The sequence below is a fragment of the Typopeltis vanoorti genome, chromosome 5 (genome assembly GCF_054136105.1).
Source record: "Typopeltis vanoorti isolate ZY-2024b chromosome 5, IOZ_Tvanoo_1.0, whole genome shotgun sequence".
NCBI classification, from domain to species: Eukaryota; Metazoa; Arthropoda; class Arachnida; order Uropygi; family Thelyphonidae; genus Typopeltis; species Typopeltis vanoorti.
The window spans coordinates 128,921,516-128,943,687 of NC_143553.1; the positions used below are offsets into that span (position 1 = coordinate 128,921,516).

At 33.8% G+C, this 22,172-nt stretch overlaps 1 protein-coding gene across 4 annotated transcripts in view; it reads right to left on the bottom strand.

The window, feature by feature from the left end:
• LOC150106809 (transmembrane and coiled-coil domains protein 2-like) overlaps nt 1-22,172 on the bottom strand; it is a 316,563-nt gene that overhangs the window by 96,032 nt on the left and 198,359 nt on the right. For all 4 annotated transcript variants that reach the window (XM_090392723.1, XM_090392721.1, XM_090392720.1 and 1 more), the window contains one exon: nt 11,124-11,206. In XM_090392723.1, the coding sequence (XP_090248849.1) occupies nt 11,124-11,206 (83 nt within the window). The remainder of the gene's footprint in view (nt 1-11,123; nt 11,207-22,172) is intronic.

Sequence of the window (22,172 nt, forward strand, 5' to 3'; positions counted from 1 at the left end):
CCTATTGCCTCTTCTACTCTTCTGCAAATTTTACTGCTTCTCTCTTCACCAGGGTCAGCCTCTAAGCATTACTGCTTAAAAACTTCTGTTGCACGAAAAATATTTTCAATTTGTTTCTGTGAAACTTCTTTGGGCTTGTCAGTGATTAAATTTCCTTCATATTCTTCAAGATCTTCCCGCTGTGCATCTAAATTTAGCAGGTCAGAATCACTTAATTTCTCAGAATGAGATTTAACTAACTTAGATTCATTTGATTAGCAAAACAAGTGTTCTCTGCCAGGTTAGCAGGAAAACGACCCAGAGGAAGACCAAGATATAGGTGGATTGATACGCTACAATGTGCCTTAGACAATAGAAATATAAGATCTGATAATGTTGGAGTCTTGACAAGTAACAGACTCATTTGGAGGAAAATTGTAGATAGGAAGTTAGTAATGATGTAAATTTTTCATGTAGTACTATCATATCCTGTACACCCCTTGAGGGTACATAGCAGGAATTTGATGATGATGATGATGAGATTCATTTGAAAAGCCTCTAAAATCATTTGCACAATGTGGAAGAATGTGCTTCCAAATGGCTTGCATATTGCTAGCAGTAATTTCATTCGACTTTGCAACTTTATAACCAGGCTGAGATTTCTCTGATGTGGCCAGAAAAGTCTTGGAAGGCATTCGCTTCAAAAAAAATTTAATGCTGGTTTCATCGACATTAAATATTTATTGGTCATAACAGCCCGCCCCCTTCATCCACAATTTTCTTCAAAATCTCTGGATAATTTGCAGCCACCTTCTTATCTGCACTTGCAGTTTTGCCTATGATTTGAACATTATGTAGGCTATTTCTCTTTTAGATGCTCAAACCACTCAGCAGTAGAGTGGTATTCTTCTTTTCCATCATTGATAGCCCTTTCTTTCAAGGTTGCAAAGAGACTTAACGCTTTTGATTTAATAAGGTCAGTCATTTGTGGGATCCATTTTTGGTTACAATCTTCGATCCATTTAGAAAGAAGTCTCTCTAATTTAATCATTATAATACTTTGATTTCGAGTGCATGCATGATGAACTTGAGCAGCCTTATCTCTCTCTGTATTCAGCAGCTTTGCTTAGAATTGCTCTTATAGTTGGAACACCCATTTCTGAGTTCTTGTCCTATCTTTGCTCAGGACTTGCCTTGTTCATTTTTCTTTATTATTTTCAGTTTTTCTTCCAATGAGATTACTTTTCGAATCATTTTCACACTTCCACTTTTTTGTTCACTAATTCTTTTACTCATGATGAAAAGTTGGGAAAATACTTTAAATTAAAAAAAAAAAAAGTAAAGAAAACAATTACAAAGGAGGCATGAGATATGATCAGCAAAATACTATGTAATTAGCAGAGGACAAAAATTTTGGTGGTAAATTTGGAATATAGCATACATGGAAATAATGCAGTACTGTATGCCATTAAAAATAACTTTGTAAAATATTTTAAATCAGTAACTAAATTATTTCATCTTGGTGAGAAATTTTTAAAAATAGTTAGCCATAAAAAATGTATAGATAGAAAATTTAAAAAATTTTAAAATCTAACATTTATTTTTAAGATGTATATAGGCGCACATCGAATTTTAGAGGCGCACTAATTCAAATTGGGCATAGAAAAAAAATGACGCACCAATCAGGGGATTACTGTATTTGGAGAGCAAGTATGTTATCCACTTGGCCAACCAAACTGAAATGAATTGCATTAGTTTGACAATGTCTAAGGAGGGAGGATTACTGTCAGTCTACTCTCAAGGTAAACCTGAATTCTAAGAATGCAGGAAAGGATGTTATGCAAGAAGTTATATAGATTTGTTAATGAGGACTATCAATAAGTGACAATCATCCATGTATTAAACTTGCACCAATAAACATAGCATGATGGAGAGTATGTGCTATTCATTAATTTGAAATATTTGTCGAGAAAGAATAAGATGGGGAACAAACGATATTACTATTCAATTGTTTAAACAACATACTTTTCCATGTGAAATAATTGCAGTTGATTATAATTTTAAATATATAATCATACGGGGGAGGGGGGGGGTCGGTCAAGTATTTTCTTCATCTGAATAGAATTATAAGTACTACTTGTTATTGATGATCATGAAGTTGGGAAAGGTTAAAAAGAATAAAAAAAAAAAAAACCTTTGAACATTATATGGTTTGTTAAATGAAGAGGAATACTGTTGATAAGCAAAACTAAATTTCAGGTAAGGAAATTTTACCTCCAAATTAGTTTATTACTTATCAGCCCTCCAATATTGTATCTAACGTTTCATTCTTCTATAGCACTGCTGACTGAATCAATCCACCAGGGGCTTTTTCCTGCTATCTTGACATTAAACACCTAATTTGTTAACATTTCCTCTCTTATTCTGTTTAAGTGACCATACCACCTTAGATTATCCCTCTTCACACATTCTTGAATGCATATGTCAAGTTTATTCATAATGTCTTCATTTTTAATATGATTTTCCAATCAATGTCATATGTTCACTGCCGTAATCTTTCTCAGAACTCTCATATCTGTGGTCTCTAGTGCTTGATCAAGTGCTTTATTTCTAACCCAACTATCATATCCATAACTTAACACTGGTTTAAACATTGTCATGCTGATAAATAAATTTATTCAACTGGCTGTCAACCAAACCACCTTTGCTTGTCTTGTTGTCTATTTTCAAATATAATTTGCCATCCTCAATAAAAACTGTGCTAAATAGCTGAAATATTTTATTTGTTCTATAGGCTCTCCATTCAGAATGAAGTTTTCTTTTCAGCCTATTTTCATTGTTCTGGTCTTTTTACTGCTAATTTTCATGCCAAATATTTAAAGCTGTTATTCAATTTAGTTAGAGAATCCTGGAGATTGGTACTGGATGTGTTTAAGAGTACAACATCATCTGAATAAAGCAAAGAACTAAGTTTGATATCTCTAATTCCAATATCCAGTTTAATGATGCCACTTTCTTTCATAATGCAATCCACATAGATAATAAATAAGAGTGGAGATAAAGTGCATCCTTACACAGTCTTACAGCTGTTATTCAATTTAGTTGGAGAACCAACAGGCTTCATTTCGGCGATATAAACATTATTTAAATTAAGGGGATATTGAATCCCACATTGTTTTAAAACCGAATAGGAAACTCAAAGATCGGAATTAGAGAATTTCATGCCAAATATAGTAAACTATAAAAGTATCAGCGATTACTAGCGTGAGCTAATGCAAGTAGTCCTAGTACGTAGTACAAACTCGGGCAACACGCAGCAAAGGTGGTAAATTTCTGATCACTATTCTTGGTATTTTCTATAATGTAAAAACACATTTCCTAGGAAATGTATGCTGTTATTACATTATGGTGGGAGGTCACAACCCAGACCAGTTTGAGCCTTTATTGAGGCTTCATTAGTGAGTAGCTAGACCAAAATTAATACCAAAGGGTATAGCGAAAAGAACTTATATACTCTGCTATACAAGTTGTCGAAAAGGTGCAACCCATTAAGTTACTTAAATATAAAGAGCCACCAGGCTTCATTTCGGCGATATAAACATTATTTAAATTAAGGGGATATTAAATCCCACATTGTTTTAAAACCGAATAAGAAACTCAAAGATCGGAATCAGAGAGTTTCATGCCGAATATAGTAAACTATAAAAGTATCGGCGATTACTAGCATGATCTAATGCAAGTAGTCCTAGTATGTAGTACAAACTCGGGCAAGACGCAGCAAAGGTAGTCAAGTTCTGATCGCTATTTTTGGTATTTTCCATAACGTAAAAACACATTTCCTAACAAATGTATGCTGTTATTACATTGTGGTTGGAGGTCACTACCCAGACTGGTTTCAGCCTTTATTGAGGCTTCATTAGTGAGTAGCTAGACCAAAATTAATACCAAAGGGTATAGAGCGGAAAGAACTTATATACTCTGCTATACGAGTTGTCGAAAAGGTGAAACCCATTAAGTTACTTAAGTGCATTAGCTCATGCTAGTAATCGCCGATACTTTTATAGTTTACTATATTCGGCATGAAACTCTCTGATTCCGATCTTTGAGTGTCTTATTCGGTTTTAAAACAATGTGGGATTTAATATCCACTTAATTTAAATAAAATTAGTTAGAGAATCCTGGAGATTGGTACTGGATGTGTTGAAGAGTACAACATCATCTGCATAAAGCAAAGAACTAAGTTTGATATCTCTAATTTCAATATCCTGTTTAATGCCATTTTCTTTCACAATGCAATCCACATAGATAATAAATAAGAGTGGAAATAAAGTGCATCCTTACACAGTCTTACAGCTAATTTTACATCAAACCATCTTCCTATATTTCCTTCAATTCTAACTGCTGATTTACAACTTAAATATAGACTATGTATTGCTCTGTATAATACTCCATTTACCTCATATAATTGTAGTGTTTTGAAAACTTTTCTATAGGTACCTAGTCGTATTTCCACGATTTTTTATCTATTTGTCTTAAAGTGAAAATCTGATCTTGACAACCTCTGTTTGACCTGAACCCAGCTGTTTCTTCTCCAAGTTTCTCTTCCACAATTCTTTTTTCAACCTCTTTTCAAGTCTGCTTGCACAAAATCTTACCTGGAGCAATTAGTCAAGAAATTCCTCTGTAATACCTGTTAAATGCTTTATTCCCTTTTCATGGATGGAACCACGAGAGCTCTACTCCAATCATTTGGAAATCGATCCTCTGAATTATACTTCCATATTTAAGCATTTCTGGTCAAATATCATCTATTCCAGATGTCTTACCACATTTCAAGTTTTTGATAGCTTTTCCTAATTCAAGTATGGATATGTAGTATTGACTGCATTTCTCTTGAAAATTTTCTAATACAGTTCTACCCCACTGCTTGTTTCATTTAAGTCTTTTAAAGTAATTACTCCAGACATCTAGGATATCCCTATCTTCAGTTTTCATGTCACCTTTAACATCCTTGATTCCTTTTACAGTACTCTTTCCTCCATTTCTAAGCTTTTTCAATAGCCACCTGAACACTTTTTCAACTTCCTGATATTTATCTTCTATATTCTTACCAAAGTCTTCTCATGACTTTTATTTAGCTACTCTCATGCATAGCATAGTTCTCTTACATTTTTCTCTGTATTCTTTTAGGGATCTGCTGACTTCTTTGCTAGGAACTTTTTTGCATGCTTTTTTCTTTTCCTAGACTGCTTCTTTAATTTCTTGTGTCCAGCATGGCATTCTTACTTTTCTATCCTTGCAAACAACTTCAATTCAATAGCTGAATCAATCAATGCTTTTTTTTCTTCAGAGTTTACCACCGAAACTACAAGGTTTGGTTCTTGCTTTCAAACTGTTTCATTCTATCTTCAAAGTTTGTATAGTTGAGTAACTGTAAAAGATGCTAAACTATAATTCTTTTTAAATCTTTGTTATGTACTGTTCTTTTTAATGTGATATTCATTTTTAACCTACTTAAAACACTAAGTGATGGCAACTTCCAATTTCAAATGCTCTGTACACTCTTGTATCCTAAATCAGCATGAAGATTTCACTATTAACAATAACACACTCAATGAGGTTTTTCTTATTTCTTGTGTCTTCTCTCCATTTGAACTTGCATACATCTTTATGTTGGAGCATAGTGTTAATAATGACTATTCCATATCCTGAGAAGAAATCCAGAGATACTGTATGTCCACAGATGCGAGACCCTTCGACACTTCTGTGCATGTCAGAAGAAGGAGAATCCATTCTGATAATAGGGTAATCAATCCGTCTTGTGGGATGAGTTGTTTATTATTACGTCAGAAAATTAACTTTTCTTTTATGAACATTGTAGTTTTTAAGGTGTTAACTATTTTGCTTGTATAACAGTTAGAAAATATTATGTATAAAGCATGGGATTTCGTGTGTTGGTGATAAATTCATACATCCTTTATTTCTTTCTCCCCTTCAGCATGAATTGACTATTCTTGGCAATCTGCCAGGCTGGGTTCTATGAACTGTGGGCATACAATACTTAACATTACTATTTGCCCTATTCTCTTCTTCTTCAAATTTTCCAAGAACGTTTCTGTATGCTTGGTTGGATTCACTTCCTACTCTGTTGTTTAGATCAACAAGTATCACTTTTCCATTTTTTAAGTCAGTTGGCTGCTCTAATGTCTTGTAAAACTCTTCCACTTCTTCCTTAGGAAGAAGTGGAAGAGTTTTACAACTGAACAACTGAAGAGAGGAAGCTATCCACCATGACATATAATAAATAACTTGAAAGGAAATTTAAATTAAAATTGCAGAAGGCAAGAGGCAGATCATAATATGGTAGTATGGTAAGAAGACTTCTATATACACTGATCAAATACCTGGAAATGTAAAGTTTTTTGAAACCTTTCCAATGACCTGTTCAGAGGAAAGTGAAGTGGGCTAGAATATCTGCTATGGACTGAAAGTAGAGGAACTCATATTGTGACCAATGATTATTTGGTTAGGCTCTGGGTGGTGAAAAAGATGAATGTTGATGAACTTCTCAGTTATTTTTGAAAAAGAAAAAAAAAAAAGAAAAAAAAAAAAACAGGTGTTAGGGCAATTGGACAATAGCTTGGTAGATTAATTTTTTTTATGCTGTGGGAATGGGCTGAATATTTTTATGCTATATGGAAAATGTTGGATAAGTATAACAGATTGTAAGACTATACAGGAAAGGGTGTTATTTCTGGAGCACAAGTTGCATGTGAAACTGGAATGGGAAATACCATTACCAAAAGATATTTTAGAATCCAAGCTACAAAACTTTTGTTAATATCTTTTCTGGCAAAAGACCAGATTAGGTATGTAGTGAGGCATTCCTAATATAGTAGGAGGTGAATTTGCTTTTGTCATTTAAGCAGGAGTGAAGAAGAAGAATGATGATAACTCTTAGCTCAGCTTTCTCTCAGATCAAGATGTAATAGGCCTAGATTGGATTGGTTGCATTATGCCCAAAGCAACTAAGGTTATGAAGCCATGTACTGTGTCTGTTAATTGTGTACATCCTTTGGCTGCCTGTTTTGAGATATGAAACCCACCCTAGTTTCTCAAATATCAGTAATCTGGTAATCAAGGAAGTTAGGTAATCTAATATTATGGAATACAGCAAATGGTGGACATAATCATAAGCAATTAATATACAGATTTTACTTACTGGAAATAAATGATTTAATATGAGCATAATGCTTGGTCTCCTTTCAAGACCATTTTCAGTGCATTCAGTTAAAGAGACAAAAAAGAACAAATGAAAATTATAGCACATATCTTATACATGCTATTAAATGCTGAAAGAGAGCTCAATCTGTAACTATTAGAATTCAATGAAATTATTATCGAAGAATAAATTATTCCAGAATAATTTAACTTTCCAGAATAAAAAGGATTCTGGAAAGGGCCACTACCCAGACTGGTTTCAACCTTTATTGAGGTCTCATCAGTGGGAGTCAAACCCAGAAGAGATACCAAGGTAAAATCATGTAGAAGTCGTGTGAGAGTTTAACATAGTCAACTCTCACTACAGCAAACGTCCATATAGTAAATTCACTTGCTATGAACAAGTTCAAACCTAATTTCCATATTATCAATGCTATTCTAAAAGATATTCAACAGTAAACTTTTCAGCATAGTAAATTATTTCTTTGATCAGTAACAAGTTCACTACAGCAAGAGCTGATATTATTATTACGTGTACCAATGCAGCTACTACCCTGACTAAAAATATCTGCATCAGTGCTTGCACTTTCAGTACAAACTTTGATCAAGTAAGGACAAAATTAAAATATTTTGTTGAATTTTCATTTAATATCATGTTGCCAAGAGTTTGTTTTGAATCTGTTTTATTACTAACTGTACTATGAATATGACCACAATCCATAAATGAAATATTAGCTAGCATTTATTCTAATCAAATACTTTAGTTTTCTTTTTTTATTATTATTATTTTCATGTGGCCTCAATTTCCATTTTCAGTAGTTAAGCAAACAGCCTCTACTGTCCATGAATGATATAAGTTCATTTTTAGAATGCAAAATGCAAATTAACAAAATGTAGAATTTTCAGAACATTTCCAGGAGGAATGATGACTGGTATAATAAGATTTGGTCAGTAATTAGTCAATGAAAAATCTCTACCATCTTGGAAGGGCTCAGATCATTTAGTAAAAATCTGGAATTACTATAATTACTTACCTAACATTACAAATCACAGAAATAACACAGATCAATATGTGCAGCAAAGTAAATCCTGATATCTGCTATTATTCCAAAAATAATAAAAAAAATAAATACAAGCTATTAAAAGTGATAACAAAGGAATACTATTTTCATGCATTTTTCATTCTGGAAAAACTCAGCATCAATTGCATTAGTATTCTGCTTTGGAAGACTGGTAATACAATGAAGTAAATAGAATAATGAAGAAAACACTTATCAAATTCCTGACATGTACCCTCTAGGGGTGTACAGGATATGATACTACTACATGAAAAACTTACATCATTACTAACTTCCTATCTACAATTTTCCTACAAATCAATCTTTTGCCTGTCAAGACTTCAACATCATCAGATCTTATATTTCTGTGTTCTAAGGCACTTTTTACTCTATCAATCCACCTACATCTTGGTCTTCCTCTGGATCTTTTTCCAGACAACCTGGCAGAGAAGTGTTACCAATCTTTCCTCTCTCATTCTGTTTAAGTGACCATACCAGCTAAGATTAGCTCTACTAACACATTCCTGGATGCTAACAATTTCAAGTCAAGTTCTTTCCTAATATCCAGCTTTTCATATGATATTGCCACTAATGCTATCTGTTCATGCCCCTAATCTTTCTCTATTTTTAACCCTGCTCTCAGATCAGTAAGTTAAAATTGGTTTGAACACTGTCTTATATGCAGCTAATTTAGTATTTTGACTAATTTCTCTCATATTCCATATAAATTTATTCGGTTGACTTCCTACCATAATGCCTTTGTTCATTCTCTGCTGTTTATTTCCATATTTAATTTACCATCTTCCTTAAAAAGTGTGCCTAGGTAGCTGAAATATTTTACTTGTTCTATAGGTTCTCAATTCACATTGCAGTTGATATTTTCAATGCTTCTACCTATTTTCATTATCTTTGTCTTGTTATTGCTGATGTTCATACTAGATCTATAACAACAGTTATAGATTTGGTCAGTTTATTCAATTCGGTTTAGTCAGGGAATCTTGAAAGAGAACAAGGCTGAGTTCAGGCCAAATAGAGGTCACTGGGTTGGGATTTTTACTTCAAGACAAATAGTTGGAAAATCATGGGAATATAACAAGGTTCTGTATAGATCTGGAAAATACATATGAAAAAGTCACAAGAAAAAACAGTTCAAAATGCTAATCATATGGTATGGATGGGCATTATATTGAGCAATACATAGTCCATGTTTGAGTTGTAGGTCAGCAGTAAGAATTGAAGGTGGTACAGGAAGGTTTAAAGTAAAATCAGGTGTGAGACAAGGGTGCACATTATCACTGTTATTCATCATTTATATAGATCACATAATGAAGACAAGTGGCAATAAACCTAGTATCAGAACTGAAGACATTAATTTCAGCTCTTTACTTCATGAAGATGATGTTATATTCCAAAATAAATGCAGTACAAGTTTGCAGATTCCCTAACTAAACTGAATAACCAATGTAATAAATTTGATATGAAAATAAACAATATTTTTATTGTTTATAAAGACAGACTATTTAAAAGAAGAAGAAGAAACACTGAAAACACAACTGATCCTGAATGGAGAACCTATAGGAAAAGTAAAACATTTTAGCTATTTTAGGCACATTTTTTTTTTAGTGAAAATAGCAAATTAAATATGGAAAGGAACAACAGAATTACCAAAGCTGGTATGGTAAAAAGTCAAACTGAATAAATGTATATGGAACAAGAAAGAAATTAGTCAAAACACTAAATGTTCATACCAATTTTAACTTATGTATCTGAGAGCTGGGTTAGAAATAAACAGTTGATCAAAGACTGAACAACAGACATAACAGGGTATTTTCCTCCCAGAAACTTGGATTTTTTCTTCCAAGAAATCACCCATGAGAACACACAGAATTTACAGACAAAAAATACTGTTGCTGTTGGTGGTGAAGATGGATAGTAGATGGCATTGATGTCATTGTGTGTGTGTGTGTGTGTGTGTGTGAGTGGAGAATTGAGTGTTGGGGAAGATGGAGAGGTGCGTGTAATGAAGTGTCCTCCCACGACGAGTCTTTGGAGGTGTCAAGCGTTAATAATAATAATTAATAATAGATTGAACAGTGATAGAAGGATGTAGAAAGTTTTTTTACCTTGGATTTATTGATACATTAAAGATACCAAGAAATTCTATACTTGGTATCTTTAACGTATAATAAACCCTTCCCTAATTTTTCTGAGAGTACTCAGAAAAATTAGGGAAGTGAACAGATGGCATGAATGGCAGAATCACATTGAAAATTATATTAGGAAGCATTTGTATGCAATATTGCATTAACAGAACTGATCTCAGGTGGTATGGTCATTTAACCATTCAGTACAACTGATGGTTTAAAGTATCAAACCAGTATTTGTATATGTGCTACTGCCACTTCTAAGTGTTGAAGGATGTGTTTCTATGCTACATACCTCAGCCTGGCCTGGGCAGTCAAATTGTGTTTATGTGGGCACTGCAGCAAGGTCATTTTGTCATAAATGAGTGGCAGTCAATGTTGTAAGCAGAATAGTACAGGAAAGGTTAGCAAAACAAGTGTTTTTTTTATTTTCCCCAAGATGGCAGGAAAAAGACAGAGGAAGACCAAGATCTACATGGATTGATACAGTGAGAAGTGCCTTAGAAGACTGAAATACAAGATCTGATAATAATGGAGTCATGACAGATAAAGGATTAATTTAGAGTAAAACCGTCAATAATTAGGAAATCAATAATGATGTAAACTTTTCATGCAGTACTATCATAGTAGCCTGTACATCTCCAAGGTATTATCATAATCGAATTCCTGATTTGATGATGATGATAAAAAGAAAGCTATGTAGACTTTATCAAATACTTACTGTCTGATGAACTAATAATTTCGTTACTTCCAAAACGATTCTTGAAAAGATGTGCAAACTCCCTTGGCTTTGACATTACAGTTCTGAAAAGTGAAAGAAATTATTAAAATTTCTAGTATAAATGTCAGGTCTCACTATGGAAGCATTTTCCCCCTATTCAATATAATATACTAGAAAGTACCACAGAATAAATGTCACTAAATCTAAATAAAATTTCCTAAGTAATCCATTTGCTGTAACCATCCATTATAGCAAACTGGTACATATCAGTTTGATATAATGATAGTTGACTATTAACCATACATAAGTTTATGTCTGCAAAATTCTGCACATGCCCATTGCTTTTAGAATATACTCAACATGGCAAACCTGTAGGGATCAAAGAAAGGGTACATTAGAGCATGAATTTGAAGGGGGTAGGGGTAGGCATTGATTCTTTGGGATTAGTTTTTGGAAATAAACACAATAAAAATATTCTTGGGAACTCTTACATTATAAGATTTGTGGTAAGACAGTTATGTAACTAACTAATTATGAAAAGTATTACTAAAGTAAGGAATCACTCAGATAATTACTGTCTATAAATTAAAGATGGCAAGAAATTATTTTCTTGGTTTAACTGTTTCTTGCTGGGCCTGAATGAGTAGTATTCACTATCCAATGCTGGTCATAGGTTAGAATCAGACACAGATGTCTTTAGATGACATGAATTGTATTATTGATGTGAGACCACCTCCTTGCTTATTAGAGACCTGTAGTGGCTTTGGAAAGTTTCATATTTGATCCTTAGATAACAGTTTAAATTATCTAACCCTCAGTTTATGTATAATACTAATAACTAATGAACTGTACTATAAGTTTAAGGCCTGTTGAGAGTGGGATTCATATATTTAAAAAAAAAAAAAAATCAAGACTTCAAAATAGTCTCTTTTATTATTATTACTTGACACCTCCAAGGAGTCCAAGGGTTCATCACAAGAGGGCATTCTACTCCACACATATCACTGTCTCCCCTAGTGCTTAATTCTCCCTTACACACAAACACAATCAACACATCTAGTGTCCATTACCACCAACAACAGCATTTTTTGGCTGTAAAATGCATGTGTGTGTTTTAAGTGGATTGGATTTAATTGTATAATATACTCTAGTTCATATAAACAGTTAGTAAACGGCAAGTACTGTATGTTCTGCATTCACTTTTTTTTTGTATCTTCTAAAACTATTCTTTCCAAGAAGAAACACTTTGGAACTTGCTCATATTGCAAAATCCAAATGCATACTATAAACCAGTGCTTGTTTTGTAAAACAATAAGTGCCAGTACACAATTAATGTCAGCAGGAAAATTTGAAAATTAAAATGATTATACTTCAGTATGTCACATGTCACTGTTGATAAAGGTGTTGGTACAATGTACTGTTGCATACCGACCCAAAAAAAAGCACTTCTATAAACAACAAAAACTACTAAACTTCCTATACTAATAATTTGATGCATGATAGCAGCACTGGAAATACTAGACCACCTATCTATATACTGTTCTGTAGACAGAAATCAATCTAAAATGAAAGGTTAAAAAAAAAAAAAAAAACAGCATGTGGACTTTTTTTTTAATGAATCACTTATAAAAAAATTGGAAACTTGGTTTAGATACTTCAAGCTACTTGTATTAATGCAATCCTGTTGCATTAATACAAGTTGTTGTATTAATGTTGCACCACTGTATATTTTCCTTTTCGCAACCATTATATGCATTAGATAATTCAATTGCATACTTTCTTTCTGATTCCAAGTGATATGACTATTAACTTAAAAAAAAAACTAAACTACAATTTGCACACAAATTAACATATGAGGATGTCATAATTATAACTTATCAGCCTTCAAGCATCTTTATAACTAAACAAATTTCATTTAGAAAAAATAAACACAATAAACAAAAAAACATTGGAACATAACCGTGCCAGTGCTAATATATATACCTTCAAGTCACAAGGAAATGTATATGAGGAACCCCCCCCCCTTTTTTTTAGATTGATACTTTCAATTATATAATTAAGTTTTTTTTTTTTTAAGGGATAAAACTCTGGAATTGTAATCTTTTGATTCTAGTAACACATGCTAGATGGGGTTCACAGAGGAGGAAAATTAACACAGCCCTTCTCCTACCTATATACTAGCAATATAAATATTTTTTTTGCATAGAATGACTAGTTTCTACATGAAAGTAGAAAAAAAGCTTAAAAGGCAAAGCAATGCTTAATTGGGAAGAGTTACACGACAGGGCATTTCAAGGAATGTAGAGAAATTAATGGAACTTCTGATCTAACATCCAATCTTCATCTTCTTACCTGCACACTACTTGTAGATATCTAAACTGGGACAAATTCAACATCAGTAGAATTTCAAGATAGGTATAATCTAAGTAAGAAGTATCAATGGAAAATAGGTGGAATTGGAGAAATTTTTATGTAATACTATCACATTATGGGAGTGCATATCGGGAATTGGATGAAAGTCTCAGCAAACTTTATTTTAGAAACAATTAGAACCACATCAACAATTATTATTATACGGGGAATCTCCATGGAGTCCAGAGACTTATCATGGGAGACCCATATTAACTTTCATACACAGAAAAACCTATCGTGCCTCTCCTTAATGTCATTCACTGTCAGGGTACTCACAACCAATTCAGGCAACCTATTTCACTCATTTACTACTCTCCACCCAAAAAAAATCTAGTCTACACACCCTTATTAACCATACTCTTGCATAACTTCCACGGATGATCCCTAGTTCTCTATTTGTCTGTATTAAAACATTCCCTTCGTGTCAATCTCACAAAACCTCTTTAACATAAGTTTCTGTCATGCCCCCTCTTTTCCATCTATCAACTAAACTTTGCAACTCACACACTTTCAACCTATCCTCAAAGGGAGCAATTCCCCAGACATGACACTAGCTTGGTCATTCGTATCTGAATCCTATAGCTATCATTTCCTTATACCCAAGAAACTCAGGTGACCAAATCTGTGCAGAGTAGTCAAGATCTGGCCAAATCATAGCCTTGTAGAGAGCTATGATTTGACCAGATCTCTATCTTTAGGGATCTGGCCAAATCTTTATTTGTTAACATTTTCTTCAATATTCAAGTAATATCAACTTTTCCAAAATGCCCCCTGAACTTCCGACTCTTTGTCCACCATTATCCCCAAGTCCCTAGCCTCATCAATTTCCTCCATCCATGCTACCAGCTTCATATCCATTCCCATTTGCCCCTACTTTTGTAATAGTTTTCCATGCAGTATTCTGTCAAATGCCTTCGCAAAGTTCAACAGTATTATAGCCATTTCTCTTAACTAATTCTGCTGTCACTATTATGAAGCATTAATCAATTACTAAGGCAGGAACCTACATTTTACAAAGCCATGCTGCCCACCATAGAGTATTCTTAACTTTTCCAATACTTTGACCTCCACTCCTGAGATATTAATTGGTCTGTAAAGGTTTTTTTTCTTTTCTTTTTGGTAAAATAATAGGTGCCGATACTTTGCAAGCAGGAGAAGTTGACAGTAGTAAAAATATCAGCAAACTTATATTTTTACTTCATAGTGTGATCATGTTTTTGAAATAAGAACAACATATTTATTAAGTACAGTATGGAACTATCTTACTCTTTTTCTCTCTTCCTTGGAACCTTGCCAGAGCTGAGACTTTGAACAACTTCATTACTGGCACTGCCAATTCTCTTGAACATTCACATAGCACACGGTCTGACATGCCATCCAGTCCCACTGCTGTATTCACATTAATATTTTTCAACATGTTGAGCACCTTCTGTTCATCTACCTAAATTCCAACATCAGACTCTGTCACATCAATCACTTTCAGATGAGGTATGTTAAATAAAACAGCAACAAAATTTATAATTCAAGAAAGTGAATTTTACTCGGGTCCAGTTAGCATTTTCTTCAACATTCAAGTAATATCAACTTTTCCAAAATGCCCTCTGAACTTCCGACTCTTTGTCCACCGTTATCCCCAAGTCCCTAGCCTCATCAATTTCCTCCATCCATGCTACCAGCTTCATATCCATTCCCATTTGCCCCTACTTTTGTAATAGTTTTCCATGCAGTATTCTGTCAAATGCCTTTGCAAAGTTCAACAGTATTATAGCCATTTCTCTTATCTAATTCTGCTGTCACTATTTTGAATTGTAGAACAATTAAGTTTCCTTCAGTTTATTTCAACTGAATCCATCCTACATGGATGAGCAACTATAACAGACTTCACAACTATATTTCTTCAGCTATTTTTATTTCTGTCTTCCATTTCCAACTTTTCCTGTAATTTCTGTTGAATTTCCATATACTGAAGAAAATACATTCCTCTTCTCTTCCTTTTCTCTCTCTAGAATCTCTGATATTCATATTCACATCTATTATTGCTCTTTTTTTTTTTTTTTTTTTTACTTATGTACATACTCAGAAATACATTAAAGAAATTTCCTCTTCACTGTGTGTATCTGTCCCCATTACGAGTTTTAGAGTTGAATTTAAAATGGTGAGAAAGATTTTTTAGTAGTGTTCATTTATAATTTCATCATGGAAATAAAAATGTGTGCGTGTGTGCAAATAACAAACACACACACACACACACACACACATATATATATATATATATTTGTTGTTGTTGTTACTCATTTCATAACATTTTAACAATGGGTAAATTTCATTTATTTCACAATGTGAATCACAGTGACATTGGCACCTCCTAAGTAATGGCATACAACACTACAATTTCAAAGCTGAACAGTTCATTCATATGAACAAATTTATGCAAAAATATTCTCATCTAATTAAATTTCTTTTATAGCTATGCACGACTTCAGTGGTTAAAGATTAAAAAATAAATAAATAAAAGATAGAAAAGTTTATAAACTATGAATTCATTTTTTTTAAAATTTTTAGAATATTTGAATATAAATGGATATCTTACAAATTCACAAACTACCTGAAGACATACAAACAACCATGCCCAGAATGGATATATACGTATTAGCTTAGTGAATATCATCTTTGCCTATTTGTTGGACAGCAAACATGATATTCATTAAGCTAATATGGCACATTTCAAGAATTTTGAACTACTGCTTGAGTCAAATGACTAGTACTAGGATACTGTGTATATTAGACACTAGGAATATTCTTATTCATTTATTTAAAACTACATGGTGGGGGCTGGAAAGTTCTAATAAACACCTAGAACAAAAATAATACTAAAGCAACGATATAACCACAAGAAAGAACGTAGTAGCAGAGTTATGAACATAACTTATGTTCTTATATCCTCATATGTTCTTTCTTGTGGTAATATCAGTTGCTTGAATATCATTTTTGTTCTAGGTGTTTATCAGAACCCCCCCCCCCCAACCTCTTACGTCATTGTTAGCCTGGTTGGCCAAGTAGCTACTTCAAATCATAACCATGGCCTTGGAGGACTGTTATTTATACTGGAGATGAATTTCACTACTCAGTGTGATACCGTTATTTCCTGTAGATCTGAAGCAGCTTGTAAAAACATTCCATGTTTGGACTCTAGAGTGTTTTCTTGGGATTCCAAACATGGAATCCCAAGCTTTGGCATTATTTAAAGAAAACAAAACTAAGAATCGGCGGAAATGGCATTTACTTCTATTGTGCTAGGCTGCTATTAGGAAAGAGCATTATAGGTTGCTGAGTAGAGAAACTATAGGTTACTAATTCTAGTTGCTGAGTAGACAACTTTTTTGAAGCCCTTCTTCAGCTGATTCCTAAGTCAGTCAATCTTCCTGAAAACTCAGTTTTTTTTTTAACCTGATAGTTCAAAAATTGACTGCAGTACTTAGTTATTTCAGACATAACCCATACCTGCTATGGTTTAGGACAACAGGATGGGAGAAATGGTATTTTATAAAATGCTTCCTTGTCACTTTAAAGAGTTTAGTGAAGTAGTTTGCTTGCTTAGTATCTTGAACAATAACCACAGTCTTATTCTGCATGATGCTTTGAAATCACTTATCAAACTTCTTTTTTTTTTAATGGGATTCAAACTAATTCCCACCCAGATTAAGCTTAATATATAATAATATATATATTAAATAATATATTTAATATATATTAATGGTGGATGGACTAGGGATTTTTTCTTTTTTTTACTATATATATAATTTTAAATTCTAAAGACCTAATTCTAATTCTAAAGACCAAACAGGGAACTTTTTCAAGCCACTTTGTGTATCCAATAAGCAGAGCAGTGATCTCATATCAGACAATGAAATTCATCTATTACTTAAAGATAATCACAAACATCAATGCATATGACAGGAAACTCACAGCCTATATGCTGTAAAGTAGATATGCAAACCACTTAGCCAACCAGGCCAGAGGGAGATGAATTTCATCATCCAATGTGAGACCATGCTTGGGTAGACCTCAAGAGGGTCAGATGGACCCAACAAGGGTAGGCTATATGCCAAATTTTATGGCTCTAGTATTTACCATGTTCGTATTAAGAGAGAGATACTAAGAGAGATATTGAGAGAGAGAGAGCACACCAATTCAACAAGAAAAAATTCTTCAAATCAAATTTAAATGCAAGCTCTTAAACTTTTATATGTCTGTTTTATTTTTTCAAACACTTTTTTGTTTTCTGCATAAACAACTGATTTTCCCTTCAATACCTAACTATAATTCATTTCCAATCTGTACAATGAAATTTAAAAACAAACAAACAAACAAACTATCACATATGTTTTTGTGTGACACACTTTATGGAAAGAAAAAAAAAAAGAAAATAATTTTCTATTATCTATAATTTTTATGCTGTCAGTGAATAAATAAGGAATCTGATAAAGAATAATTATTTTTAACATCACTCCCACACATGCCAAAGCCTATAGAAAATCAAGTAAATACCATATTTTTTGGACGATAAGACACACCCTAAATTTATGAGACAATTTTTAGAAAAAAAAAATTATTATAAAAAAATATTCACAAACCTTAAATTTCATTTATTATTACCATAACTTGTACCAGCAGCATTCAGTTCATCTTCACTCATCTCATCAAGTTATTGTCACTTTTCATATCATTGTCTGAACCATTGTTATCACTCTCTTCAAAAACTAAGTCATCTTCAGTATAATCCATCGTATTACTTATGCCGCATTTTTAAAAGCCTTAATAATTGTCTCTTCTCTTACAGCTTCTTATGAATTTTTCACGCAGGTACACACTTCTGAAATTGTCGGCCGTTTCATGTCCTGTTGCTGTAAAATCGTGATTTGGCTTTGCCATCCATTTGTTCCACTCCTCCTGCATAAAAGTTTTAAACGGTTTATTAATTGAAACATCCAAGGGTTGTAATCGACTTGTAAGGCCTCCTGGAATGACAGCTAGTTCTGTGTTCATTCCTTTTAGAATCTTCTTGGTTGATTCTGTTTTATGCACTCCAAATTGATCCCACATTAACATTGCACACTTCTTAAAACAATGCACCTGGACGCTTTGTCCATATCTTTTGTAACCATAATTTCATGACTGTAAAATCGTGATTTGGCTTTGCCATCCATTTGTTCCACTCCTCCTGCATAAAAGTTTTAAACGGTTTATTAATTGAAACATCCAAGGGTTGTAATCGACTTGTAAGGCCTCCTGGAATGACAGCTAGTTCTGTGTTCATTCCTTTTAGAATCTTCTTGGTTGATTCTGTTTTATGCACTCCAAATTGATCCCACATTAACATTGCACACTTCTTAAAACAATGCACCTGGACGCTTTGTCCATATCTTTTGTAACCATAATTTCATCCCTTTTTCACCCATCCAACCTTTATCTTGGCTGTGGATAAAAATGCCACAGGGAATTTCATCTTTTGGTGACATTTTTCTTTTGAAAATTAACAGGGGGGGGGGGAATAGTTTTGTTCCATCTGGGCAACAAGCTAAAACTACAGTGTAGTGAGTTTTTTTGTGAGCTGTTATTTTTATCACTATTGATTCGGTATCTACAGTGCGATTTGAAGGAACATCAAATGTTAGAGGCACTTCATCCATATTTGCATTTTGACTAAGCCCAAAATTAAAGTTCCTTCTGATTGATATGACAAATTTGTGGAATTCCATAATTTTAGCTTCATAGTGTAGTGGAATTTTTGGCTAGAGTGGTTTTTGTATGTATGCATAGCCCGCGTGGTTTCATAAATCTAAAGCACCAAGAAGGTGATCCGGTAAAATCTGTAATGTCGTTAGCAGATGCCGGTAAAGTTTCTGTGTGTAAAGCAGGGATTCCCACATATGCAGCAAGACATGTGTTTGGCTCACATCGAAAACATAAGAATCCAAGACTTATCCAGTATCATCTACTTTCGTACCATAAGACATACCTCAATTCTAAGTCGATTTCTCTACATAAAAAGGTCCATCTTATGGTTTGAAAAATACAGTACTTCATGGGGAAGGCTGTTCAACAGAAATAAGATAAAGGGAAACATGAAAAAGAGAGAAGCAGGGTCAGTGAATGAAATATTCACTGTAAAAGGATGTTGGGCAGCTGTTGCTTGTGTAGGTTTAGCAAACATGGGAGAAGAACGATAGATGCCAGTTCTACTGAAAACAACACCCATGAAAATATCGGTAGAAGAGACACAGGAACGGTCTGTAAGATGGTGTTGAGATAGTAGGTAAGGGGGGGGAATCATCAATTAGCTGAAATTCTCTTTTCTGAACAGCATGAAGAATTTTTAGAGAGGATTTAGTTACACTACCAAAAAAGTATGCCAAAGTGGGATGAGGATGCTATAGAATTATTTGTGTCAGGAAAGGCTAGGAGTAAGTGTTGGTTCAAGATCTTGACTGTTAAGATCAGCATCAAAAAAGATAAGTGAAGAACTAATGTCTTTTTTTGTGAGAAAAAAAGACAAAATTGTGTTCTGGAAACAATAAATATGATTAGGTTGTTATTATCCTAAGAATCAAAGAATTTGTGAAGATCAGTATTTAGGGGAATGATAGTTGATGATCTTGCTACTTGAGATGTTTGAATATTCTGTTTTGTCTTATAAGTAGGAGGAACAGAGAGTGTATCATCAGCAAAACTGCTAATAGGATTTCAAGTAAGTGAGAGAAAGTTGTTTATGTATACAGGGAAGAGGGCATGTGAAATAACGGAGTATGTGTGGAACACCTGTAATTTACAGAAAAACAATCTGAAAAGAGGAGTCCACCATAACATATAGTGAAAATAAGAGGAAACTGGAAAAATAATTACAAAAGGTGGAAGACAGACCATAAGAATGCAATTTGCTCAGAAGCACTTGATTCCAAACCCTATAAAATAATCAGTGATCACTAATATGATTCCACCAGTCAAAATCCACAGCTTCTCCAGACTTGCATCACCCACTTCTGGATACATGCCATAGAAAATTTTGAAGAAACTTGTGCAATTGCACTGAACATTTCTAAGGTATTTTATAGGGTTTGGCATCAAGTTTTCCAGGTTGAAGAAGCTGAATGCTAATGACCCTTTCTATTACTTTAAACAGCACCATTGTGAGAACACCCCCTTACCCGTAAGTAGATAGTTTGATGGTAGAAATTTCTCTCTCTCTTTTTTGGAATTAATTGTATACAGGTTTGCTTCCATGCCGTGGGGGTGGATGGATGCAAGCTGAGTGTAAAGATGATACAGGATAGGCATTAGTTCAGGAGGAAAAAATCTCTTGAGCACAAATGGTGGGATACCATCAGACCAGAAGCCTTTTTGGTATCCAGGTTATTCAAGATTCTTCTGATGACTTTCTGACAGAAGGACATAGAAAGTGTGTGATGCAGTGTTCTATGTAAACGTGGAGGAAAAAAAGCTTTAAGTGATGTTGTAGGCTGATATCTGGGTGTGTGTGTGAGAGAGAGAGAGACAAGAGCAGGTATTGCACCCAACAGCTTTTGCAAGGGATCAGAAGGTATGAATGTCACTGGCAAAGTAAGTTTTTATACATTTAGCCCTTACAAAGTGAAAACTTAGAACTATTAATGATTATTTTACAAGTGGCTTCAATGTAGGCTCTGTATAAAGCTAAAATATTTGCCAAGCCATTTATAATATGTGGTTTAAATTGGAATATACTGGAACACCTGTTAGAAAATGATGGCTTAGATACTAGACAGGAACTACTGAACAATGGGGAATGAAGCCCTCATTTCAATATAATAATAATCTCTGTAACAGAGTTTCATCAAGTATCTGGATCTTGAGAATGGAAACAGTAGTCTAACCATGGAAAGGAGGAATAAAAGTGTCCAAGATTGTCACAGATGGCATTATTGTTGTTTGGAGTGTCAAAGGATGTGAGGTTGTGAATGGTTCAGAAGAGATCATTCCACTAGGGGGTGAAACTTGTATGAGATTTCATTTGAGATGCCAAGAAGAAAGAGAAACTAGTTAAAAAAAGATATCCAGAGTGTTGTATAAGTGGAGAAGTTTGCTTTAGGTCATTGCTTACAGCAAATAGATCATCATCACTTCTAGCCTGGTCAGTGGGAAAAAAAAAAAAAAAGAGGCACTGGAGTTGAGGACATTAAAGTCTCCACGTAAGTGTGATAAATTCACTGTTAGGATGATTGGATTGCAAGAAATTAAACTTCAAGGATAAGAATTCAAATAGCTCAGCATTTCTTCCAGACTGGTCAATGGAACTGGGGGGGGGGGTTGCTAGCTGGAGTTGTGGACATTCAAGTCACTAAGGAAAATTAATTCAAACTTTATGGTTGAAAATTCAAATAGCAAGCTATTCGAATATCTGACATATCTAGAAAAGCTATCCTAGATAGGTCAGATGTTCAAATCGGCCAGTCAAACTAGGAGGGGGGGGGGGGAGATGAGTTTCGGACATTTCAGTGACTAAGGAAATCAAATTTCAAGGATAAGAATTCAAAAAAGTTATAATGATTTCAAAACTGGGAGAGTGGTATAGACGGTGATGAGACAAAGAAATCTTTAGCC